Source organism: Augochlora pura, chromosome 4, assembly GCF_028453695.1.
Source record: "Augochlora pura isolate Apur16 chromosome 4, APUR_v2.2.1, whole genome shotgun sequence".
In the NCBI taxonomy this organism is placed as follows: domain Eukaryota; kingdom Metazoa; phylum Arthropoda; class Insecta; order Hymenoptera; family Halictidae; genus Augochlora; species Augochlora pura.
The window spans coordinates 23,249,597-23,276,746 of NC_135775.1; the positions used below are offsets into that span (position 1 = coordinate 23,249,597).

The 27,150-nt window shown below is 47.6% G+C and overlaps 1 protein-coding gene across 2 annotated transcripts in view; it reads right to left on the reverse strand.

Annotated features, from left to right (window-relative positions):
• L (zinc finger protein Lobe) overlaps positions 1-27,150 on the reverse strand; it is a 201,604-nt gene that overhangs the window by 116,497 nt on the left and 57,957 nt on the right. Inside the window, exons 1-7 of one of the 2 annotated variants that reach the window (XM_078178673.1) lie at positions 16,704-16,855; positions 11,987-12,225; positions 9,816-9,958; positions 4,268-5,999; positions 3,115-4,191; positions 2,818-3,042; positions 1,472-2,741 (exon numbers count right to left, since the gene is read on the reverse strand). In XM_078178673.1, coding sequence (XP_078034799.1) covers positions 2,370-2,741; positions 2,818-3,042; positions 3,115-4,191; positions 4,268-5,999; positions 9,816-9,958; positions 11,987-12,225; positions 16,704-16,797 — 3,882 coding nt within the window. In that variant the 5' untranslated portion in view covers positions 16,798-16,855 and the 3' untranslated portion in view covers positions 1,472-2,369. Of the gene's footprint in view, positions 1-1,471; positions 2,742-2,817; positions 3,043-3,114; positions 4,192-4,267; positions 6,000-9,815; positions 9,959-11,986; positions 12,226-16,703; positions 16,856-27,150 lie in introns of those variants that run through there. The other variant, XM_078178674.1, reaches the window with a different exon arrangement.

The window sequence follows — 27,150 nt, forward strand, 5'->3', positions numbered from 1 at the left end:
AACACGACTTCCAAAATTTGTTAATAACTCATTTTACGATAATAATTTATAAACATTTATGATTGAAGAATGTAGAGTAGGCTTCCAGCGACTTTCACCATATGTTTTGGATCACAATTTGTTCATCGTTTGGTGTTTATTCAACGTTTTTCTAGATAACCGTTACGAAGTAATTTCAAATAATTTTACACTGTCTCCGAGAATAATTAATTTACAGTCTTACAAGCACAATTTTTGCATCTTTGTGCTCCTTGAATGTAGAGTGAAATCCCAGCTATGTTCCCATAACAATTTTATTGAGATTTCATACATAATTAATAAGTTATTAACGATTTTTAGGAAATGGTATTATCACCCTAATGCTTGTAATGTGTAAGACGGAGAAAAGTAGATTGTGCGACAGCTATCCTTGTCTAACACATAACGGACATCGGGTGCAGGTGCACATTTTCCTAAAAATCGTTAATAACTAATTTATTGCGAATCAAATATGTTTAAATTTATTACTGAAATGTTGGTAGAAGTACATTCTACTTTCTTCGATTATAAATAATCACAAATGGTGTCTCCAAAGTCAGGAAATTAATTATTTGTAAAACGATGTTTAATTCTTCGAAGATATTCCGGGGTACACTTTCCAAAAATTAATTAATAACTCGTTAATGGCAAATAAAATCCAATCAAAAACTATATGTGAAAGTAGCCGAAGATCTGTTCTACGTGATCCAATTGCAAATGTTTATAAATTATTCCCGGGAGTCGAGTAATTAATAAATCTTCCCTCGGTTCTTTGCGCCGAGAGAGAGACTTATCGTCTGTCCTTGTCTCGCTCCGTAAAACGCATAAGTTTGTCCTTGTCGGATACCTCCATCTATGTCATGTGTCACTAATCCGTACCAGGGAATTCGAACACCGTCTAAAAAGTTGGTGGCACCAGCGGCGCATCTACTCTCCTTGTCGCACACTATCTCTGTCTGTGTCTTACACATGGGAGGTATAGGGAAAGTTAGTTCACAAACCCGCCACCGTAGATGGCGCCACCGATTACTCTCGCTATGCTTGTCGCACAATTTTTCTCTCCTTGTCATACCCATTATGTTCATTAGTATAACGTATAAACCCCTCAGAAATGGTCCATAAAAGTTAATTATTAACGAGGAATCGATACAACACAAATATTTAAGGTAAAGATTGCTTATGTTCGTGCACGATTTTTAAAGATTTTTAGATCGACAAATTGCGAAAAAATTGTAATTATTTATGCAATTGGAAATGAAACTCAATAATAGACTATGCACGAATAAAAGCAATGGTTATGAAAGAAAAGAGTATTATTTTTAAATTATTACTGAGAAATACTTGATGCCATCACTTCTACTGTGTCTTACAGACTTTAACTTCTGAGCATGCAATGGAAAGGAGAAAACAATCAACAAATTTCGGCGATTTAAAACAATAATTTATTTCGTAAAGAACTATCTTATAATGTCGCTAAGCCTAGTGGACAGGTTATTGCATCTGCTTCCTTTAAATAATTACCGCTTACGGTACAGACGAATCGATCAAACGATGAGTAATAGTTTCTAATACTATTCAACGTATTTACAGAATCGCAGTCACAGAGGATGTTCCATACTCGTAAACGACGACATTTCTTTATGTTACAAATTCATTCGGGCAGATCATTCTCATTTTAAACAAATTAAACGCAATGGAACATCGTTTTACAATAATGTTAACAATTAATTTAAGAAGTGAACAATAAAAGAAATTCAACGCTGCAATTTATATCTAAGATGTGAAACAGAAAATAATCGTATCTTAACCGAATCGAAAAGATCGCGTAGATCCGAAAGAATCAACGTAGACAAATTTTTCAATAAAATTTCTCGTGTCAGAATCGTTCAGCCTGGTCCACGATCTTTCGATATCAACCTATCCTATCGCAATAACTCTGTGCATAGAAAAACCATGGTGGAACAATAACGAACAGTTCATAGGAACGTTGTTCCCATAAAAAAAAATTAATCCGCGACTCTTCGAACAACTCTCAACGCGCGAAAACATTTGATCACATAGACTTCGTTATGGATATCTTAAAAAATCTATCTGTAAAAACGAGTTACATTTACAATCTTATGTATGTTTCCAGTGGCTATTCCGAGAAGCATCCTGGACGATATCCAGTACAATTGGGTCTGAATCTTTCGTACAACAATGTCCTAAACAAAACAACGTTGACTCAAACGAACAGGAACATATTTACAGCGATTGTCTGTTCAGCCGAGTCTCTGTGGTAATACTAGACGCGGTAGATTCAACAACGAATCAAGCTTCTCTTCGCAATTTCAGGTACCCTTTGAAGGGAGTCACGATTCCGTTTTCTCGGGGAGAGCAGCCTCTTCGTCCACCTCAGTTTTCAGCTTCTGTTTCACTTCGACTTGCTTCTCCTCCTCTTCGTGTTCCATTTGGCCATCGACATTGATCTCCTCTTCCTCTTCGACAGCGTCTGGCAACATCTCCTCTTTCACCGTGATCCCATCGTCACAGTTCTGTTCTTCAGCCTCGGTGGTCACTTTCATTTCTGCGTTCTGCACGGTCTCGTGTGGCGGTGACATTTCACCAGGACGATGGAACGTCAGCACATGATGATCCAACTCTGCCCTGAAGAAGAATTTCAAGGTGCACTTCGAACAGTCATAAGGTCGGGCACCGAGACCATGTTCTTGCAGCATGTGGTTCTGAAAAATATTTAAAATAAGTTTCGATGGTCTAACATTTTTCAACGATAACAGATTCTTTCAGATTGTTTGGTACCTGAAGACCGATAGGAGCGGTGAAAAGGGACTGGCAAATGTAACAGCTGAGAGCAGCGCAGCCGGCGAAAGTGTGCTCTATCAAGTGACTTTGCAACTGCAGGGGGCTGCTAGCTTCGTAGAGACACAGATGACATCGTAGAGCATCGATAGAAGTCTTCCCTGTCGCCTCTAAATGTTCCTTCCTGACATGTTCCTGTATCTTCGCTTCCGACGGGAAGGACATCTGAAGAAGATGAATTAAAGGTTAAAACACTACCAGATAAACAGAAGACAGAGGTCAGGCATTACTAATTACCTGACACTGTATACAAGTGTACGTGTTAGACCCGGCCGCAACCTTGTCGTGCTCAGCGAGCCTGTGTTTCTCTAATTCTTCAGGATCTTCAAACTTGACCCCGCAATCTTGACACCTTTTATTATCGCTCGACTCGTCGACCCTTTCCTCAGCTTTGAAGACCCTATCGGACTCCCATCTATCTCGAGACCCGTCCCATTGAGACTCTTTACTGCTGGGGGCCCAGCCCCTGTCGTTCTTCCCTCTGGCATGCTCGTAAGGCGAATTTAAAATAGGAAGACCCTGAGAGTGGCGAATGTAGCAAGACTTGCAGACTCTCAAAGACTGTCCACCGCCAGTGATGTGGCTAGGAGGCAAGCTGACGAAGTCGTCGGCCGAGTAATCTCTCAGACAGAGACAGCACCCTGGACTCTGACTCTTCTGGTTGGGGCTGGGACTGGACGTGGTGCTCTGAGAGCTGGTGGACGATCTGAGATGATGCCTGGCGTGGAGACGACACTCCAGGTCGCTGATCAACGTCTGTCTGCAGACCACGCAGGCGGCAGGAAGATGAGGTAGGGAGCCGTCGAGTCTCTGCTGAGGATCGACGTTCTCCAGACTATGTCTCTGCACGTGCTCGAGGAACTGAGCCTCGGTGGACAGGTTCCCACGGCAGACGACGCAAGTATCGCTCAGCTGGATCTTGCAGTGCTTCTGCAGCTTGTGCTCGGCTAAAGTGGCTCCAGAGGGACACACCTCGTCGCAGATGTTGCACTTGTGCCTGCCTCCAGGCTCGTTGGAAGCGTGCTGGATCCGAGTGTGTGATTCCAACTCGGTTCTGGAGCGACAGACTTCGCCACAGTAGGCACAGGTCATGCTGAGGCTCGACAGAGACTTGGTCTGAAGCTTAGCAGGGGCGTGGGCCAGCTTCTTGTGGGCTTGCAGCTCCGCCTCGTTCGCGAACTCTCCTCTCTCGCAGAGCTCGCACTGCTGAGACCCCGTGCTGGTGTAATTCGGCCGTTTATTATTGTTGTCTCGCTGATTGAGAGAGTTGTTATTACTGGAAGCTGGAGAACGACCCCTCTTCTGAGACTTCGGCTGAAAAGGCGGAGGAGTTATTTACAGTCACGACATTATGTAATTATCTAGTTAATCGAAACTAAAACACACTCACCTCTTCTTGGGTTCTAGGAGGTCGCCCGACCCTACCGTTTTCCCTGGAGCTGCTGCGGACAGCCTGATGGTCGCTGGAATGATGGGCCTGGACCATATGCCTGTCCAGCAAAAATTCAACCGCGAAGCCTTCTCTGCAAATAGGACACCTGTACAAGCTGGTCGAGTGACTGGCCAGGTGAAGCTGCAGCTCCAGCTCCGAGTTACAACAGATCCCGCAGAACACGCATCTGGGGACAGCGCTTCCGGTGACGCCAGGAGTGGAGGCGGGGCTTCTAGCCACGGGACTGTTATTGGAAACAGTGGACGGTGCGTGTACGCTCCTGACGTGGTTCGCCATCTCCGCTTCGCTCCTGAAGAAGCTTCGCCCTTCGCCCGGCGCGTTGCCAGGCGAGTTCTCGTTATTGGGGACGGTGCAGGCGTTGCATCTGTATACCCTGCACTCCTGGCTGTGCTTCACCGCGAAATGGACCTGTATCGCAACTCTGGAATCGAAAGTGTCCCTGCACAAAGCGCATCTGTACAGGTGATGCGCGTGGCTGTCGAGCAGGTGCCTCTGCAACAGCTCCGGATGGGAGTACAACTTCTTACAAGCACCGCAAGCGTACTCCTTGCTGATCTGGCCGAGATAATGCTTGGTCAGATGCGACAGCATGTCTTCTCGGTCTTGGAAGCTGGCCTCGCACTTTGGACAAGGATGTCTCATGACGTCGTTCCTGTGATCAGCCTGAAGATGCCTGGCCAAGTGCTCTCTGAACGATTCAAAGTCCTTCAAAGCCGCGCCGCACTGTCCGCAGAGCAGAGTGCCGGCGGTGTAGCTGCTCTCGGTGGGTCTGGAATGTTTGCTGGTCAGATCAGCCGGCTCCGACATCGAATCTCTAGTCTTCTGACTCCGGGAACTCTTCGACTCGCCGTAGTTCCCGTTGATCTTCGCGTCCCCGTATTCTACGCCATCCAGAGGGCCTAATCTTCTATTCTCGCAGTGCTGGAGGACGTAGTGCTCGGCGTAGGCTGCGGCAGAGGCGCACGGGATGCCGCAAAGAGGACACATCATCAGCGCGGACCCGAATCCGTCGGTTCTGTGGATCGAGACCAGGTGGTCCCTCAGCGAGGCCAACGTCGAGAATTTCATGGTGCACTGATTGCACGTGAACGCGTTCTCGTACTGGTCCTTCTCCGCCGATCTCTCCGCGTCCTCCTGGTATTTCCTCTCGTGATGATCCTTCGAGGATCCCTCAGATCGAAGAGATCCTTTTTCTCGCTGATAACCTGCCGGATCGGTGTTCCTGCTGGGTGACGGCGGCACCGTCACGCTCTCACCGCTGAGGATCGCCTGGTGCATCGTGTGCACGTGCATCTGCAACTGCTGCATGCAACTGAACGAGTCCCTGGTGCAGTACATGCAAGCCAGCTTCAGCGGAGAGCTCAGGATCGGCGTGTTCGACGCGCTGCCGTGCGAACTTTTTAATCCGGCTTTCGGATTCAAGGCCAGATTCAACGAAGGCGACGGAGAACTGGGAACCGGCGGCGAGGATGTGCTGTGCGAGGACACGCTGCGCCGACCGTATTCCACGTCCTGCAGCTTCGTCGCGCCCTGGGACTGATGGTGGTGTTTCTTGTGGGACTGCATGTGCGACGTCAGGGCCGCCGCCGTGTTGTAACCTCGCGAGCAGGCTGTGCATTGGTACGGCTTCTGGGTGTCGTGGGTCTTCATGTGGATTTTCAGGTGGTCGCTGAAATCAGACGGTCCAATTTGAGAAATTCTGGAGAAAGGAGAAAGTAGTTCTAGTAGTCTAATAAATATTAATAAATCATGAACGTGGAACACAATGCTGTTCAAATGCAGTTCTAATGTAAAGTACAATATTATTTTTTAGCTCGTCTATTGTTCGTGATTTATTGACGTAAACTTTATATTTACTAATAACTTTTTATATTACTATTAATTTAAGATATAGAATCATTTTTAGCGCCAATGGCAAATAATGACTCCACTATACTGCAGTCTTTAAATGCAATCGAATAAGAAGAAACGTCGGAGAGCCGTGTGTGTCCTACAGAAACAGACTATATACAGCGACCGAAACGAGCACGGCGGAATCAGGATATCCAGCACGGTTTAAAATTAGCGGATATTGGACGCGACAACGGTTACCTCGGCAGCTAAACTCTCCGCGGATCAGCGTCGGCCGGCGATAAGAGCCGCGACGAAAGCGGACGTTGAAATTTCGGAAATCTGTCAGGCATCCGCCGGCCGAAAATAAAGGGTGTCGAGGCGAGGCGATACGAACGCGATGGGTCAACAATTTTCACGCGGCAGTACCCACGGCCGGATGAATAATTCATCCCCTCGGCGGAAAACTAAATCCGTTATAAGGCGAGGTCAGACACACGGGCGAGCGAACACACGGGACGCCGCGGACCGGTCAGTGTCTCGATTTCCAGAAACGAAGACAGACGGCAAATTTGCTCTTGCACTTTACGCCTGAATAATTCATAAGCCAGGATTATCGGTCGGCCAGCCGGCCACGTCCTATTATCGCCTGTATCGCCTCCCATGCGTTGTCTATCCGACTGAGGAAAAGGGGAAACTGACCGTCGGATCTCCAACGCGTTCCTCCCCGGACCGTTCCTACCTTTTCAACGAACGAAGACATTTTCAGCGGCCCCGATCGACGAACACCGAGAACGGAAGGCTGAAACTGCGTTCGGTTATTTCGAGAACGGGGTTATACCGGGGAATTTAACGAACGGGGAGTGGTTCGAAGGGACGATTCCTCGGTAAATCCGTCAGCGGTCACTGTAATCACGGTGGAGTGTTTAGTAAATGAAAAAAATGACCAGTCATTATCCCCCCGGCAGGGGTGGAGGCGCAGTTAGGGGCCAGGAAGAAAGGAAATAGAAATAAATGGAGCAGAAGAGAGCTCCGCCCAGCGAGAGCTTTCCGGATCTCTCCCACGAGTTCCGCCGGCTCACGGCCGTCCAGGGTCGCAGAAATTTTATTTACGCCCCTCGTTTGCGAAAATAATAGAAGTCCCACGGGGCGGCGACTGTTTCGACCGATCTCGCGAGGATTGCCACCCCGCTGCGCCGGTTTTTAACGGGTCCCTGACAGATTACAGCACTCGTCGATCCACGGCTCGTCTCTTTAAACGTCGATCGTAAATGAATTTCGTTGACCGATGAGTTTTCGAGCAAACGTTTAAGCCCCTTGTCTCTCTGTTATCCGGAGGGAAAGCATTTCGTCGTTTTGTGCTCGCGTGGCAGATGATACGAACGCGGCGGATCGATCGTCGGCGATCTACGTCGCGCACCGCGGTCCCCCGTGGCTGCGGGATCTATGTGAGAACCACGGGGGTTTTCACCCTTTTGTTGGGTCACCCAAGCCGACCGTCAAGCCCCGAGAACGAATAGAGATGTGGCGTAAAGATCAGCCGGCGCGATTGTAATAATGGCTGACAGGAGAAGGTCTCTGTTAGGACTTCGACTTCGCATTGAGTTAGCTACCTCGGGTCCTCCGATCCATCTCTGATCCAGTAACCGATTTCATTAACCAACGGTTCAAAGCTTCGTTTTATTTGCCAACATAAAAATAGCGAAACGCGAACATTAAAAATGAATTCCGATGCAGCAAATGTGGACGAGACGAAAGGAGTTTCTGCACGCTAAAAATTCTCCCGGCAAATGTCTGATCTTTCCAAGATCTCTATAATCGGAAGAACATTGGCATCCATAAATCAGGACTTCCTTTTAGTATTTTTCGCGGTTTCAGTAACTGTGTGGCAAAGATCTTAACACGTTAGTGATTTGAATAGTTAGCAATTTTTAGCATCTGGGCCATCCGTAGCGTTATTTTATTATCTGTAGAATTATTCGCGTATTTTCAGTCTGCATTTTCTCGACTGTTAGATTAACTATGCATACGATTCACTAAAAAATTCATGCAGATATTCTGCATAGAATATTCCACAATGAAATGTACAATTTGCTCGATATGTCAATTGTTTAATTTTTTATAAGCATTTAATGTCATCCTATTAAGATACAAATAGCAACAGTCGTTTCTATGATTATTAAAATTTTCAAAAACCCGTATGCTACTTTTCAGATAACATTTTCTAATCTATGAATCAACAAGATTTTTTTAATACTCTATGAGTGAATATTTTGAGCAACTTTGTCATTTTGTACGAATTTGCTTTTAAAAATGGAGGAACAAAGCTGGAACTTACATTTATATTTTCTTAGCGAGACTAGATCTTTTATTTAGAAATGGCCTATCAAAGAAAAGGTCCCAAATTATACCTACTTTAAGATGTCTTAGAGTGGTCCCCCCACCCCGTTAAGGATTGTTTGGTAAGAGGGTGCTCATTCCCGATGGCCGGAGAAGTCGTGAGCGCGGTTTAAGAGTGTAAGGCCGGTCGGACGAGCGGGAACGAGGCACTTGACTAATGTTCTACCTGTTGTCCCGTAACACCTATGCGCCTACCTGTCCGCCGCTCACCTGGACAAGCCGGGGGCCCCTTCTTCTCGCGTGCACGTAGCATTCAGGACGGCCGGTTGCGCGTATAGGGAGGACGGACACTCGAACACGAAAAAGGTGAGCGCCGGTTAGGTTCGCCACCCTCGCGTTCTCCAGCTTAGCATTTCAATACGCGAGAAGACCGAGTGAATGCTTCGGCGAGGAGAGAAAGAGAGAGATAGGAGGAGAGGGAGAGAGAGAGAAACGGAGACAGGTCGAAGGGAGAGAGAAATAAAGACGGGGAAAAGGGGGCCGTCGAGAAGAAAACCGGGAGAGGGCGAGAGAAGAGAGCCACGTGAGAGAGTAAAGCTTGACTAATGCGAGCCGGGGCCGCGGTCGTCGCGCGATCATTACTCATTTGTCACCCGGTGGATCGGTCCCCCGGAATATCGGGGACCTCTGTGTTTAGCCCCCACTTTTCCCGACTGTCTCCGGGCCCCTCGCTTTCACAACTTCCACGGCCCAACGGGGGGATGATTGATTTTTCGTGGCTTAATCCCCGTTTCTCCGTTTCCGCGATCTCGATCTCGAGATCATTTTCCCGGGAATCCGTGCTTTGCGACTTATCAAGACAAATTATTATCAATGCGGTCGGCACAGTTCAAAAAGCCTAGCACCTTTGCAGAAGTCTTCTACACTCGGGGGTGAAAAGATCAATTTTTTCTACCGCGATTTATTAAAACTTGAATCCTCGGAAACGCTGAGCTACTTGACGGAATTATTGTGATTTAATCGTTGTAATCGTAAAAATAAATTGATGACAAAAGGTTAAAGGGAACCGGTTGATAAATAATAATAATAATACCGAATTATTAGAATTGGTTTTATCTAAATCAGAAGTTGCAACTTTGATAAGCAGTCCGATGATCGTATCGTCTAAAGGAGACCTCTCGCCTGCCTTGATATTGTTATACGGTGAACAAGTACGCGTTTCGAGGGTTCAGTTACGGTACGATGATCGCAATGGTTCACTATTCGCTGTCGTTGCGCGGACAGTGTCCTAAGTTAAAGGTACGAGTTCTCTTACCTCCTGGAGAAAGCTGCCTCGCAGTGCGTGCATCGATATCTTCGATCTCCGGTGTGCAGCTTCACGTGCCGATCTCTGCTGCGTTTGTGTTTGAATAGTCTGGCGCACCAGCTGCACCGATACGGCATTTGATCGCCATGGCTCTGCAACGTTAACGTACCTATGATCTATCTATCGATTGGACGTGGACATCGATAACCGCGGAAGCAGATCTCTAGACAAATTCGTAGAAACTGGTATCGCACTCTCCTTTGTAAACAATATCGAACAGAAGGAAAACTTTGTCCCATTTTATTCAAGTCATATTTCATTTTAATTGTAAGAAAATCAAAAATGTCTCTTTTCCTTTAATAGTTATGATAAGTTGTAGATAAAGTGGCAATGTCCTCAAACTCTTCTAATAACGATCATAAATTTTTATATTTGACCTATTTACTCTTGTCATAAGTGCAATAAATCTGGAGTCCAGCGATAAGCAACTTTATAAAATTAAATTACAAAGAGAGATTAGTAGCGAGGTGACTCGATGAAAAACGAGACCGAAAACGATCCGGCGATGCACTCGGATGCATCTTGGAGAAGAAGAAGAGGGAGGGAGGGAGAGGGGCTTCGACAAGTAAGAAACTTCTCGTCGGAGAAGTTCCCCTGGTTGTCACCCAGGTAGATCACTGTGACCGATATGATGGCGAACGGGTCGGGTCATTCTCTTTGTCCGGTTGCTTTTTCCTCTTTATTCTCTGGCTCTCCGTCCCTCCATCCTTTTCTCTCTGTCTCTCTCTCTCTCTCGAAGCACGATGCTCTCTTTTCGAGTCGGTGTTCGTAACTCCGGCGGGGTAAGCTTGGCACGTACGACTTTCGAGAGCCGTTTTGTCGGCTCCTTTGAAGAGACAATCCGGACGGAAGGGCGAAGCGATCGCCCGTCGTCCGTCCTGGAAGACGAACTTCGCTGTCGTCCGGCTCCGGAAGCCTCTCGACGAGAGACTCTCTTGGAGTGAAAGCGTCGAAGAAAGCTTCGCGATTGACATCGATCGTAAAACTGTCTCTGAGGAGGCAAGAAGCGCGACGGAGATTCAACGCGGCGAGACTGCGACCGATTAGACAGCGTGATCCGAATGTTTTTCCTTTTCGACGGAGAACAAGATGTATCTCGAGAGAGCCAAGGGGGGGGGGGGGAGGGGGAAACGTAATCTCTGCTATCGAAGCGGTATCCGAGCGATCACCACGATTCAGCTCGCGTGCGTGGAAGCGGCTTTCATCGAGGCTGAAAAGTCCTGGGGAACCCGAACCTGGAGAACCACCTGGACGATCTACCTGACCGGTACAACCTGTTATGGGACACGGTACAGATTCTGACCCGAAGATGACCCGGTCCCGACGCGGAAGAGCACTGATTCTAATGCCACCGACATGCAAAACAGAAAAATCCGAAGCGGCCACGCGTCCGCCACGCCTCCGGGCACTTCTGATCTTCCTAGGTGGATACGGAATACCAGTTCCTACCTGGATCCTGCGTCCCGGCTTTGTTACCGAGATCGCCGACGTGTTCGCGGAACGATTTCGATCGATTGTAATCGGCCGCTCGAGTATCATCTCTATCGTATTGTCTCAAAAAACAGGACAAGAATTACAAATATTTTTTATACGAGATCGAGACTCTCTAAAGCAGGAGCATTGTAAGTATCTCGTTCCTATTTTCTTAAGAATTTACAATACGATTAAACAGCTATTAAGCACAATACTGTACTCATCTTAATAAATTCGAGTTATTCAAATTTTAAAAAATTATTATCCACTCTAAGAACACAATGTTATTTGACAAAATAAAATTAATGAGTAATTTCCAATCCAAAGTTATCAGTTTTATTCCTGGGAAAATGGTAATTGAAGAAAAAATATTATCACCTATTACTAATATATAAAATATCAAGAAAATTATAAAACAAGTTCAGCAATTTCTCTTTCAATAATTAAACGAGTGCATAAAGATATACGTGAGGCAAGATCATGTTTCTTCAAGAACGAGACAATATTTCAGTAAATGACTTATTGTCTTGTTTTGTGGCGACCCTATTATAAGGCCATTTCAGGAGATATTATTTAAGCATAATCAGGTACTTGGCTTGTTTAGGGGATCGTCGGACAGAGGATGATGGGTTAAGCGTTCGATTTACCTGTTCGTGCTTCTTCAGGTAGCTGAGCCTCGGAAAGGTGCGGTCGCAGAATTGACATGGATAAGGGGCAGTAGCGTTGTTGCCGTCGGCGTTGACACCGACGTCAGCGTCGACTTCGGGTTCCGACGGGAAGCTAGCGGAAGTTGGCGTCGCGCAAGACGAAGGCGTTTCTCCTCCTCGTCGCGAGTTTGGCCCGCCATCCTCGCTGTGCCAGGACGAACTTCCGGTCCCGAGTGCTTCTGCAATGGAAGAAAAAACTCTTACAAACGTACATGATTTCTTTAACAATTACATTGATTAGCACAGCTTCATTCTTAACAATTTTCCTGGAAGAGTGGTAGAATTTTTCTTTTTATGATCTCATCTACGTTTATTCCTAGATTTTAACAACAGGGGACCCAAATTTTTATTCCATTTAGAAAAAATATATAAAGTTTGCTTAGAAGTTATTCTCTTTGGATTCGACTCGATGAAGACATACAGCTGCGAGAAGGAGAACCGATGGACCTTCGGTGACGGTTGCGAGGGTCCGTCTGATCGATGCCGAAGGAGTGTCGATGGCGAGGCGGTTAGGCACGCTCTATCTGTTGTCGGTCCGGGCCGGCGATCTTTTTTCGAAACAGGTTTCTAAATGTCGTAAGAGGGACCAGTTCTTCCATAAGCGTGACCTTACGAACCCCGATGTAGGAACGTTACGAGTCCGGCTGACCTCAGCCTCAGCCTCGCCCGTTATACGTCCCTTCGGATTGTTTTCGTAACGAGTGTATACGGTGGAACTGGTACCATTAACCCGCGGCTCGTCAAGAAACCGCCGCGAGATCCTCGAGGACTGGTCCCCAAGGATAGAGAGACGGACGCGCGTTTCTCTCGCGGGGCATTCTCTCGGATCGAGTTCTGCTACCCTTTTATCTCGTGGATCGTGTTAACGCGCCTCGCAATTTTTGCCCCGCGGAACGCGGAATGCCAACTTCTTCTATCCGCTAGGATGCCAACCGACTTCCAGCGCCAGGGACAGACGGGATGCTAATCTTGTCTTCTATCCGCTGGAGAATAGTCGCGAGACACGATCGGCTGCTCTGCTTCTACTTCCCCTTAGGCGATCCACGGGATGCGGTTCTGACTCTCCGATCGCCTAACAGGATAATATCGCTCGATTCTTAGGCAACTGTTTTTGCAACCAAAGTAGACGTAATTCGACGTAATGGTATCTTCGGTAACAATAAATCCTGGGGAATAGGGTTGCGGCCGAACATTAAATAAGATTGGATTCATTTATACCTCAGTGGCTGGTTTCTCATCTTTCCTGTTACAATTCCTGACGTTATAAAACTGTTTCTGTGAGAAATTCTTAGATGAATTTCTTTGCTCGAACGCACAAAGTTCAAGAAATTCAAATATATCTTCATTATTATAAAATAATAAACATTAGTCGTAGGATTGATTCTCTTCCATTCATTAACGCCTTAAAATTCCTTCTATTTTTGGCTGACAAATTTTAATACGTCCACTTTGATAAATATAGAATTAATTACGCTCGAGAGCATTGAAAGAACAATTGGCCACCCTACAGTAATCGGCACGACGACTCTAGTGAAGACGTTAGTGGTCAGCGATGCTGCTTCCACGATCGTCGGAGACGCGGACCAGGTGGATCTTGGAAAGAGAGCAGCCTGGCCATGGAAAGAAACGCGTAATAGAAGAAACCGGGGTCGAAGGAGACATCCGGACGAGGCGAGTCGAATAATTAATAATTGCCAGGAATGAAGACTCCCACCGGCTCGGATAGAGCAAAGTGGCCCTGGTAAACGGTGGAAATGACTCGGCTAGTTGGCCGTTTCCTCATTTGCCCCGGTCCACGCTCTGGATCCGACACCCACCACTGGATTTAAGAGATTTTGCGGAATCCCGTCTCCTCCGCCCGGCTCCAACCACGAGGCAAGGAGACACCCAACGAGATCGGATCACGTGGATCACGGTTAAATGGGTCGCATCCTACGCCCACGCCGCGTTTTCCCTTCGCCGCGGACAGCTCTTAGCGCGTGCGGCATCGCGTGCGAGTAATCCGTGAGCCTCACGGTAGTTGCACTAATCGCTAATAACATTTTCGTTCGAATTATCCGTTTAATAGCCGAGGCGACACGAGACCGCCGCTGTTGTTCAACGAAACCCTGGGCGATTCTCGCATCGACAGATTGTCTTCATCCACTACGTCAACTTTCTCGGCGAGACTAACCGGGTTATTTTAATTGAATAATAATAATAACATTTATTTGATGGAAGGATTATTTTCTTGCATTTTTAATATCTGCAAATATCATAAATTCGTAAAAATTCGCGGTATGGTCATTAGACGTAGAACTAAGAGTAAATAGGTTTCGTCACCTGTATACAGTAAATGGTATTAATAAATAATAAACATCAAGCATATGAAAAGAAAGTCAAGAGAAAAAGGAAGGTGGCGTTGCAATGAAAAAAACTTTCAATTAGGGTTCGTTGGACACCTCATCGGGGGTGGTTGTTCCTGAGATGGGATTTCCTAGACGCGTTCCACCGCAAGTAACCCCACGATGATGCCTCTGTCGATCAGGTGTTCCTCCGATTGTGCAACAAAGATCTCGTGAACGTATCGGGGCACTCGCCCAATTGGCATCCCGCGTGACTCACGCGCGCCTCTTCTTGCAGAAAGAGAGACAAGGCGGATCGGGTGAGCACGCAATAAATAGAAACCGAGCTGCCGAACGGCACCCAGCTGATCCGCTGTCGTCGGGAATTCGACTGCGGGACTGCCAAGAGAAATCGGACGAGGAACGACGCCGACGCCGACGTCCCGTTCATGGGGAACTCCTCTGATCACCGGGACAGGCATCCGAAACACTCCTCGCTTCAAATCGTGTACCCTTACTTACCATGTTCGACCATGAATGGAACATGATCTTGTATCGATCGCGTTCTGCGACTGATAGCTTTCAAACTCTCTTGGTTATTTCATCCCCCAAAACACTGTGCAGATAATAATCACGTTATATGGGGATTAGATCCTAAAACATGACCTATTACGCGAATCCGTGTTATAACGAGGAACTGGTGCGAAAGCGGGAATTAGCTTCTCAAAAATAGAGAAACATGCTGTTATAATCAGGAGAAATATATTCGTTAAAGTAATTTTTATCGAAGGAATTATATAACGATGTGTATCGAATAAGAACACGATGTTTTAAAGCGTACTTAATATTCCATGACCGAAATGGTTTTCTGATTTTCTCAGTTTATATAATTCATTTATCTAATTCTGAAACCGTGTTAGCATGAACCCATGTTTTAAGAGATACGGGGATTACTTGATTTTTCAGATTTTTTAAAGAAGAATAGTGGGTGCTATCGCGAAGGATGACAATCTTCAAGGCCCCCCCAACTTTTCTTTAACATCTTTTTAGAGTAAAATGCTCCGTTCGAACGAGATGTCCGGCCGATTCCGCGGGCTCCTGGAGCAAAAGGGCGCCCGATGCTTAAAGATCGGAAGACAAGGACGCAAAGGCTCGCAGGGGGATTCGAGGGTGTTTTATTTAGAGTCTCGATTCCGTCCAATCAGCGGCGATGTGTCATCGGCGCGAAAATAGTCGCACTTAACACTGGCAGCTCTTTTCTGCGCGACCTGCCGATGCCAGCCGTGTTGCATTGTGTTTTTGTCTTTGGTACGTGTTCGCGCCCGTATACAGTCCCTCTCTCTCTCTCTCTCTTCTCTTTCCTTCTCTTTTTAACCGTCTCTCTTTCTTTCTCTCCGCTGTTCTCGTCGCGTGTGGCTGCGTAATGTTGTCACCTCGTGCCCGTCGCTATTTATAGGATGCTTCGACGTCGCTTATTAATAGGGGGCCGACTTAACGCCTTCGTTAATTGTGACTTATGTACGGGACGCGAACTCCGCGTCAGTCGCCAGTGGTTTGCGCGGATTTGCAAACGGTCATTGGCGACACACCCGGCTGGGTAACTTCCTTGACCATCCGCGCCCCTTCCGTCCCCCTTTGGTCTCACGAGCGGACCCCGACGCGATTGAAATTGTACGTGAATTATCGAACGGTCGCGTCGATGGTTCGTTCAAGAATGGAATAATCAGAACGTTTAGATGACGCCAGAATTTCGATCGCTTCAACCCCCTGGCTAGAGCGTTCCCGAATGATCCTAATATTATCCACGTGGACTCATTTATTCATGAACCGGGGAAATCCGTTTTCGAATTACGGTATTGTCAGATATTATTACGTGCGACATATAAAGCGAAAGAATAAAGAAACGAGGTTGATTCATTTATGAATGGTAAGAGGGTTGAATTCTCCGCACAGAAATACGAGAATAAAGTTGCAGGCGAAGTAGACAGCTTTTTCAATGAATCATCTGATAGAATTTTAAAAAGCAGAATTGTCCATAGATCGCCTTAACTCTGGACAAATTTTCAAAATAATAATTCGATGCCCATTTACGACAGCCCGACTTTTGCGTAATCGATCGGACCAAGAATGCAGAACGTCTCGATTCCATTGGAAAATTCCCCCGCGGACAACTGCGGCGATCGCCGCAAATTGCTCTTAGCAACGAACGAGTTAACCGGCAATTATTAAATCAGATTGAGATTGGAGAAGCAGCGTGCGCGACGCGTCAAACAGGATTCCCCCGAGCGGACAATCAATTAAAAGTAGGGAACGCGACACGATTAAAACAGTACCTTTCGACTTCTGTTCGTCCTGCGAGGGTTCCTTGTGAGCCTGGATTTTGCCGATCAGCAGCTCCAGCCTGGAGCTGTTTCCCTTGAACAGCATTTTGAGATTTCGGATCAAGCGGCCCTCGAGCTCCAATTTCCGCGATCCACCATCACCCTCTCGGATCCTCCCGCGAAACGATTCACTGTTCGAGTTCGGTATCGGTCACAGAGCTCACAGATGCGGAGGGTGTCGGTGTCATGCCACGATCGAAAATTTCTCCGATCCCGAGAAACGCGAGAAATTCGACGCAGCGAGAGATCGGTCTGCGAACCACCGAGATACGTCCGCGATTCGAAAGATCGGCGCCGAGAGGCTGACAGGAGGCGGCGGACTCGGTTGGCAGGATCCTCCGGGAGGACGATCGATCCGGTCTCGATCGTTCGATCGCAAGGACTGACGTTGACGCGCGCGTTAGCTCGCTCGCAAAGCCGAGACCGACCGAGAGGGCAGCCAGCTGGTAACACTGTGAAACGCGCACTAACCGGGAACCCACAGTGACTATTATCGCGCACGATGCAAACCGACACACCAAGTCCTCCTCCTGACAGCAAAAGAGTGCCGCGTACCGTACGTGGAAGGAGAAGGGACCACAAAAGCCGGCACAGAGAGGCTAGGGAGTCCCCTGGGAAACCAGCCACCGCATTGGACGGTAGGCGGGATCACACACTAACGAGTACACCCACCTTCCGGCTACCCACTGGCACCTATTTAACCTTTCATCCACCTAATCCACCTATGTGTGCCCTTTCGTCGGAGAAGGTGAGCGACCGGGGCCGCGCCGCGGTTACCGTTCCGGCTACCGGAAGCCCACCCGCTCCGAACATAATCAATGAGACACCGCTTATTTTTCACCGCGAATTTCGCCAATAATTTTCGCTGTCATCGATCCGTCTCTTGGTTGAACCGACCGAGACGCTGAAGAATGTCACATTCGCGCATCTGCTCCAATTTTTGTAGTTTTTTTATTCGTGTTTTTCAGACCACGCTGATCCAGCATGATGCGGTTGCTAGGGAATTATTTATGTCCTGGAAGGAAAGAAATTTTTGCTGGGATTTCCTATGACCATGCTTCGTGACTGCAATGGTTAAGAACAGTGACGATTGCGACGATGAAAATGGTATGATAGTTGCAAGGAAATTATTGCAATTTTCTCTCGAATTTCTTTTGTTATATTTTGAATGTACCGACTGTGAATCAGAGAACACGAAATCAAATACATTTTTAAACTGATTGGAATTACCGAGGTGAATTTATGATAGTACGGAAAATTTATAACAATTCTGCAATCCTTGAAAATCAAAAAAACTTGAGATATTAAAGGTTCACTGCGTATAGGAAAGAATATTCAATTGATTGAGCAGTTAATGAAATTGATGAATTAGTTTTCGAGATTTTTATTCCTATAGTTCGAAAAACAGTGTTTCGTGAAAAGCAAGGTTTGAGTTTTATGCGAAGAAAGGAGCCTACGCGGCGCCTGCCTATAACTTCAGTAATACTTAAAATTCTAAAATTTTCATTCAATTACAAATTCTTAAAGTATAGTAGAAAGTAAGAAACGAAGAAACGGCACCGATTTTCTCAAAGTTTCAAATCGAACTCGCCCCTTAATTTGACGTGTCCCTTGGGTTCTCCGAAACGTTCGAAATAATTGCACGGCCTCGATCGTTGAGTATTCGTTTAGGGTAATGAAAGAAAGTGCCTCGAGATAATGTCCGGCGACGTTAACGAGGCGACGGGGCGGCGGCGTCGCTGGAAAATCGACGCGGTCGCATAGTTTGCGTGAAACTTATTTGAAGGTTCGCCAGCGGGGTTCCTATCGGGGATCCCGATCGGCCCCGAGGTTCGCTGTTAAGGTGGTGCACGCGGAGATTCGAAAAAACATGGTGAAACCGAAGAGAAAGAGAGAGGGAGAGGGAGCAAGAAAAAAAAGGAAGAAGAAGGAAGGAAAAATAGGGCCACGGGAAGAAAGCGAAATCCTGTGCGCCGGGCCCCCTGCAACCCCTGTGAAATCGACTGGAATGGATTCTCACACACGGCTGGAGCTCTGTACCACCTTATGGGGGCTACAGAGGAGCGCCGTGACTCCCTACGGAGACCCATGAGGTGTGCATGTAACCCGTGCCCGTTTCGGAAAGGCGCGAGCAGCGCCCACCCATCGCGATTATTTATCTCGTTGCCATCGTGACTTTAGGTGGTCTTGATCCCGTTCCGAGCCATTCACACGCACCTCTTTTGCGTTGCTAATCATCGACTGCTTCCCGTTTCCACGACTTTTTTTGCCATGGGGTGCCTCCAACAGTCGTCGCACGAAACATTCGATAATGGTACACGCGCATTTCATACCCCCCGTTTGTTTCATTAGCAATGAATCGTATTACGTATGTCCAACTCGAGTTTATCAGGCGAGATTACTCATGGTTTTCCCGTGAACCCTGCCGAGGGTAGCTTGAGTCATCGCTGATGCTGGAAAAACCAGATTAGTAATACTTCGCCTCCTACCAATTTCTCTATTAAACTTCTGCTATTTTCAAAATCGTCGAATTATCGCCGAAAAGATACTTATATTGATTTACAACAAATCTTTGTAAGTTATAATAATAATAATAATTGTCCACCATAGAGTTTCTGCAAACGTTCGAACGCTGGATGTCGCCGGAACGTTAGATGCACAATGGTCACACTCTCTCGCGGCTCGCAGATTTCCCTCGGCCATTTTAATTACCCTAACTGCGTCGACGGTGTCGGATCGTTATTGATCCTCGAACGGTGGAGGCTTTCTGCCCGATCGATTTTATCGACCGCGCACAACTGGACCGAATCGCGCTGGGCTAGACAAGAATCGTTCGGAACGATGCGAAATCGACGCGAAATCGCAGCGTAACAAAAACCGTAGCCGCGCCGCTGCCATTAGAGCTCGGAGACCGCTTTGGGCACGCACGTCCGACGATTTCTCGGACCCTTCGTCGCTCTAAGCGGCCGAGAATTATTGGAGGGTCAAACGACCGTAATGACTGCCATTTCGAGCACCTAATCGCGCTATTTAGGTATCTGGCCTCCGAAACAAAGAAGAAAATTTGCTGCGAGCTTCCATAACTGTTGCACTTTCCGAACGAAACCGAAGCGATGTTCTTTGCGTGAATTATAGAATAATAATAATTTATCCATCTATACGGGTAAAAACGTCATTTGACATAGAAGAGGCAATAGAGAAATGAAGAGAAATACATAAATGGGTTGATGTATGATACAAAGAAAAATAAAATACGAAAAAGTGTAGCGAGCATAATAGGAATATGATAGATAGATAACATATTTATAATAGCCAGCAGAATTATAACACGCAATTCGTATTTCTTGAGGAGATAGGGGTCGATCGTCTTCGGCGGGAACAGCGTCGGAAGCCGGCGGTTTAAAGTCACGCCGCGAAATCTGACTGCGGCCGAAACTTCCGTGAAACTATGCGAAACTTGCTGGTAAATGGCCCGTAGGGTTTCGCGGAATTTGCGGGTACCCGAACAACCGAAATCGCTCTTCCACGATTGATTTCCTCTTGGAACAGCTCGGACACCTCTGGAAAATTCGAGGCAATCTCGCCGTCTCGATCCGTCTAATCGTCGATCGCGTTTTATAGATCGTCGATCGCGCTCGAAAGATCGTGTTTCAGGTAACGCGCGGGAGACGCGAGCCCGGGAGAAAGAATTTTTAAGGGAAGAGTCGGCGAATTGGGAACGACGACGGCCGTCGCGACGCACGTTGTGGGTGGCACCGTTGATAAGGCGCATGTGCCGAGGTTCGGTGTCTCGTCACGATCGACTCCGCCTACGCCGCCACGACGGTGCACACGCGTTTTCCCTTTTGGCCCGTTCACACGCGCACGCGACGCTTCCGTCCGCCCCGGAGGTGAATCGCAGCGGATCGCCGGGCTCTTCAGCCACCCACGCTTAGGCCAAGTCTACACGTTCCCCTATCCCCACCAAACAACCGACAGGGGAACACGCTGCTCGTGGAAGCGGCACGCGCGATTTCATTCATGCCTCCGAGCGCGTACGGGAGCCCTCCATCTGCCCATGGAAACCATCGAAATCGCCTAACAGCTTCCCAATCCATTATTCACTTGTACATATTTATACGCATCTCTGACTCGTGAGGAAATAATATAAATTCATTTCACCGTCTGTTTAAATTATTCGCTCGTCTATAACAGCTAACAGATTCAGAATGAAACATGCTTGATTTCAGAAATTGATTTAATTGAATGGTCAAATTATTATTTGCTCAATCTTGCTCTAAATTCCTAATCCATGAGATGCAGCTTTTAAAAAAGACGATTCTTGCGCATTCAAGCTACAATGAAAATATCGACGAGTGTATCAGAATCCACGGTTCGCATCGTAGTTTCTTGCAGCGCGGCTAATGGTATCGGGATATCGATTGTCTATGGAAAAATGAAAATCGACGGAGGAACCGGTGAACGGGGAAAAACAGTTCTGCGGCCGATGCGGGACGACAGAGGTGTGCCAGTGTACCGATTTGCGGTCGGGAGATCACACGGAAGCGGGAGGAATTGGCTGCGATTGTTCGCCGCGTGGCCTGTGAGAACGCGGACGTCGCCATTCCGTCGTGAATTTATTAGATTGAGACGCTCTCACGCGAGCATCCCGGGCAGATTCGCGAATGAACCGATCCCCTTGTTGCCGATCCGCGACGCTTTCACGAGCGTTCGGTGAAATCCGAGCGGATCGCGCACGAGTTCCTTCTCGCGCCTCACGGATCGCAAACAATCCCCGCGTAATTACAATTGTCGAATTGCTCAGATCGACGGGAAAGTTTCTCTTACACGAGAAGAATTCGCCGTAGCCGAATCAACGGGAGCAATCAATGACCAAAGTCAGTCGGCTCATTCATCGGTCTCTTATTGACTCAGGGTAAACGCAACTCTTGTCACTTGCTCGTACCAGTTTCGAACAATTGACCGTCGTTTTCTCCGTCGTCGCGCAGTCTACAAGATCGGTGTACTTTGAGCGGGTGTCGTAAATCGGCCCGAATCATGCCCAAACAATCGGGGACCACGTTCGTCGAACAGAACGAGCGAGATAAGAGAAAAGGGGGGCCAGAGGCTGGCGCTATCTGTTTGTCCAGATAGGTTCCGTGAAATCCAGTGAGTAACTCCGAAAAAGTTGTGTTTTTCTTGCTACCGGAAGCGCGGACCTACCGACAAGAATTAGGCTCTGTAAATTAGTATCTTATCTTCTCTCCTCGAATTTCGGTACGATAGAGACTGTCGTTCCTCGGCGTTGATGCAGAGCTTCCTTCGATGCTAAATTGCGCGAAGACACTGGCTCTCCAATGTCTGCCGCGGCGCTCAGAAATGCAAATTCGAGCTGTAACCGGCGAGCAGTTCTTCCTACGACAAGAGCGACTTCCGGTCAAGGAACATAAACTCCTCGAAACTGCCTCCGCAGCCGCGAGAAACCCGCGGACCGGTAGCTGTTGCCCTCTCGAGCGACTTCCGGCGCGACCAGGTCGTCCCTACGCACCTCTGTTCCCATAACTAGCCCCCGAACCCCCGACGAGCCAATTAATTCAACCCTCTGTGGTCCCGCTTCGAGATTCGACGTTAATTTTCCATATGACCGAAGAGCTCGGCGAATCGACCTATTAAAATGTAACTAAACTGCGAGATGTTGCTGTAAGCGATTCAGAGCGGAGACGTTGATCGTCGAGATGCTTCGAGACTCCGCGATAAATTTCGACCTGAATGGATCTCTGTCTAGGAAGAGGTAACCGACACTTCCGGTTCGGACCGAGGGTAAGTTCAGCCACGGTCAGGAAGCCGCGTTCAGGCCGGAAGCGGCTACCCTCGGCAGACGTTGCACCCTCGGCAAAGGTTTATCTTGGCCGCCATCTTCGGAGTCGGAGGCACCCTTTCTTAAGTCGCGGAACCATTAGTCTGCGGCATTACGACCACTGATTAACGGCTGACCACGTGAAAGCGTTCACTAACGTCTGCGAACGAGTCAAGACGTCGTTGCACTTTGTATATCGCTGCACGCTTTCGACTTTTCTAAATAGGAGGATATTAACCCCTTGCACTCAAGTGCATCTTAATGCTCGTATTCTACAAAACCAAAATTTCCACTGTTTTCTTCTCCGATAAAAATCGCTCCGGTGACGTAATTAATTGCCAGGCGCAGGTAATGGCCGAGCGGACAAATTTCGTGTCGATATCTTCGATCGGCCGCATTCTCTCCTAATGCGGCCGTCCTAATGACGTTCGTTAATTACTGTCGAGGCGTTGTCACAAACGCGCGTACGATATTGAAGGTGCGTTCCCGGAATTTCGGAAGCCGGGAGATCGTCGTTAAACGCGGTCGAGAAATCAGGATTAAGATCGTCGAACCGGGTTGGGAAAACACAGGGACCCGTGTTTTCTTGACTGGAAAGTGACTGGCGGATTTCGAAACCTCCTGGATGGCGTGTCGAAGCGGGCTCACTGGACGAAACGATTTTGTCAGCGAGCAAATTAGTTTTCTATCCAGTAAACTCGGAATTCCGGTAGCCGTGCGGCAACAAAGGGACACACGACCACCCTGCGAGCGTCTTTTCTCGCGGGAAAATTATGGGGCTGGCCTTGTCCAACCCTCTTTTCAACAAACCGCCCGCCCCTTTCAATTAATTCGACTCCCTGCGTTCTTTCTTAACACGTTCGCTGCCTAGAAACTCGAGCAATCTTTGTCCAAGGAAAACAGCAAGCTCTCGTCGAATTAAATATTTGCATGCTTGTTGTTAAAGACGTAAAAAAATATAATCGTTTCGTAATTGATAGTAGGTGTATATCGTTGCAATTAATGAAGGCAGATTTCAATTTGTAAATGAATCCGCAGTCTAGCTAATTTTTTCATCGTAGGGTTTATCCCATTGAGATATTGAAAATAAAAAGACTAAATATTTCATGGACTGTTCGATGAAACTATTTCGCATAGTTCTCGTATTTAGTAGTCTTAATATGCTATTGTAGTGGCGCTAGTAGACAAGTTTTGTGAAGCTTAAGATCGAGGTTTAGGTTAAAAGCGGAGAATTCCCACCGCGGCGGGTTGTTATTTGAAAATTGTGGATCACCGAGTCGCGGTCTAGTTTATTAGGATAATTCGCGGCGCGGCGTCCCTTATTTCGCGCCAGGAACTAGGTGGAGAACGCGATCCCACGGGGCACGGTTGATGCGCCGTCGAGGGAGCTTCTCGGCCCGAAGTTTTTATTAACACGAAACTTTTCGGGAACTGGCCGTTGTTAAAATATTTAGAAACTGCGCCGGCGAATTTAGTCCGTCAGTAGCCGAGGGGGGAGTTCTTTTAAACTTGCTAATATTAAAAATCCGATCGAGCCAGACTTTCGTTAAAAATAAGAACAGTTGTCTCGTATAGACAGACCGGTCTTCGAATCGCTCTCTGCGCGGAATAGGTGGAGACAATTATTTTTATCGAGCCAACGAATCGACTTTCGCAGTTGGACCGTTCCGCGTCGATGATTCCCGAATCCACCCTCGATATCGAGGCTCATTTATTTTTTACGCGGTCGCCCCCGAGGTACAGCACCCCGCACCAGAGGTTTTTGTCGGGCCGGGGTACGGGTTCCGACCGCGAGGAGGTCAGGCAGGTGAACCTTAATTCGTTGGGGGCCAAGGTATCAAAGAGGGCCGACCGAATCCTCCGGAGGATTCAACGAAACCGCCATTAAGGGCCACCGAACCGTTCACTCTCACTCGTCTGCATTCTACTCCGTTCTTTCGGGAAGAACAAACGGCGACCACTATTGCCGGGCGATTATTTCCTTTTTGCTTTTATTAGACGCGATTGTTGCGGCGACGGATACACGGTAGCTGTGAAACCATTTGGACCTTCGATCGATGGGCTACAAACAGTCCGACGATCGATCTTTTCGACCCTTTGTTCCAATCTAGTCGACCGATGGTCTACTAGAATAGTGGAGACTAACACTGTAGGTTGACCAATTGCTGTACCTTAGGTATTTTATTGTTTAAAAAATGATTTAATAAAATTGATTAGATTCTGAAAATACTGAACAAAGTAAAAGAATAGAAAAATTGAATGCATCGTATTCAAAATAAGGTAATAGTGCAGCGATTGGTGCTCGCACAGTAGCCAGCTGCACTGGTTTTGAGCTAGACGTGTGTGGTAAGAACAGAGGGGAGATCATTAAAATTCAATCGAAGAGGAACGATTAGGCGAACAGGGCGGAGTCGCCAAAAAGTCGTGGGGAGACACCGAAGCCTAGCCACCAATTACGCAGTCCGTGATTAAGTCGCGTGCCCCTTCGTCACGGCTGGCTCGGAGTCATCGAGGTATGTCGAAACCACTGATCACCTGTCCCTTCGAGGTCGTCGGTCTCAGTGCACGGGCACTGAAAAAAAGAATTACGCGGAGAAGCTGCAGGTAAGAAGCACCTGACGGAGGCGGATCCGCTCACCTGCCCGCTTCGATTTAACTCCGTTGGACCAGAACAACCCTCTAATAACTTTTCGAAACGCTATTCTCGACGGTGGATCACACCTGTAAATCACTCGCGAAAGTATATAGAAAAATTGTGCAATTAGCACTTAGACATCGCGGGAGATCGACGGCCTCACGAATCGAGTCTCGCCTCGCTGTCAAGAGTCGAAAATACAGGTGCGCTACAGGTACCAGAAGAGAATTGTCGATCTCTTCAAGATCTCCATCGGAAGGGTAGAAACGGGGTTCGAGGAGGTTGCAGACAGATCGTAGGTTAACGAGTCGACCATGTCTACTTAAATGTCGCAGGTACGCCGGCCTGATGCTACTTGTTGCTTCGGAGCATATAGCGCGCCACGAATTCCCGCAGCTATCCACCCCTGGCCGGGATAACGCGGTAGATCATCCCCCGATCTTCCAGGCAACGCTCCTTGACAAAGGAACCAACGAATCGTTTCAGCCAGCAGCGTGATCGCTGCACCGATGCAACCGTGGTTTCTCTATTCATCATCTTTGCGTCCCTTGTCCTGAGACAAGACTCATGGTGAGAACTTAATAAATTGAATCCATAGGGAAGAGTGAAGCTAGAAGATTTTTGAATTTTTTACATTTACTATTGCTTTTAATTCATTAGAATTTTCTAAAGGAAGAACAGCTTATCGACAGTCGCATTTGGAATTTCGTTGCCTAGTGGTACACGTAGATGCATGTAATTCCACGATCGAGTGTCGAACAAGGAATGCGAGAAACAAGTCGGCTGGCTCGTTAGGTGTCCGCAGAGGTGCCTCCTGGGTGCCCACCGGCTGGGACCTAAATCTCAGATTACAATCTCCCGAGGGAACGGTGCCAAGATTAAGGGCTTCTCTGTACTCTGATCAGCGTGTTGGTAGGGTACACGCGCGAAAGCAATGAGCAGGAGGAAACTAGGAAAAAAACGAGGAATCGAGCAGCTCGTCGAGAGGATCAGTGAGCAAGCAAGAAAAAAAGAGAACGAGAGAAAGAGAGAGAGAGAGAGTGCGAGAACGAAGAGAGCATCAAAGGGTGAGCAGGCGAGAGACAAAAGGAAGGGAACGCAATGGCGCGAATAAGAGACCGAGGGAAACCGAAAGAAAACGACAGAGAAAGAGAGAGAAAGGGAGAAAGAGCGAACGAGACGCGCGGATGAAGCGAGAAGCAAAGAAGGAGGAAAAGGGACGGAGTGGAGAAAAGAAAGGAAAGAAAGCCTCGTGACTCGAGACAAGCATCGGACCAACGGAGACAAGGGAACAAAAGGGAGAGCCTCGCAGCGATAGAAACGGATAAAGGAAAACGGGCGATAAATAAGAAAAAAACGAGTCAAAGGGATGAAAGATACGCGCGCGGGGACCAGATAAAGAGATAGGCGGAGTAAGGGGGAGGAGAGTATACCGTCAGGAGGAGGAGAAAGGGGGGACGACGAATAGGGGGGCCGGGAGAGATTAAGATGTCACGTGCACACCGAGGGACAAATACGGGCCGGCGAAGATACGTGTGCAGCACACCCGTGCGTGGAACCCGCTCGTGGAACCCGCGCGGAACCCGCTCGTGCCACCATCGCCACCCGGATGCCCGTTCCACCGGTGTGTATTCCTCGGAGATCTCGCATTCCTACCCGCGCACTCGAACCCGCGGGTCACAGATAAGCCCTTAACCTTCCTGTTACTTTGACGCAGCGGCTCAGACCTCCACCTACATACGCGTCCCTGGGATGAAGCTGATAACGCCGGCCGATAACGCTTCCGCTGGGTTACCGTCTTTGTTACCGGCGTCCGTCCGCTACAGTCACTTCGATTCGACTTTGATTCTGCATGGGCTACCATCGATGCCATCTCGATAAATGAATTACTATGGTTTTCAATGGAGCAATTATAAATTTTATACGAG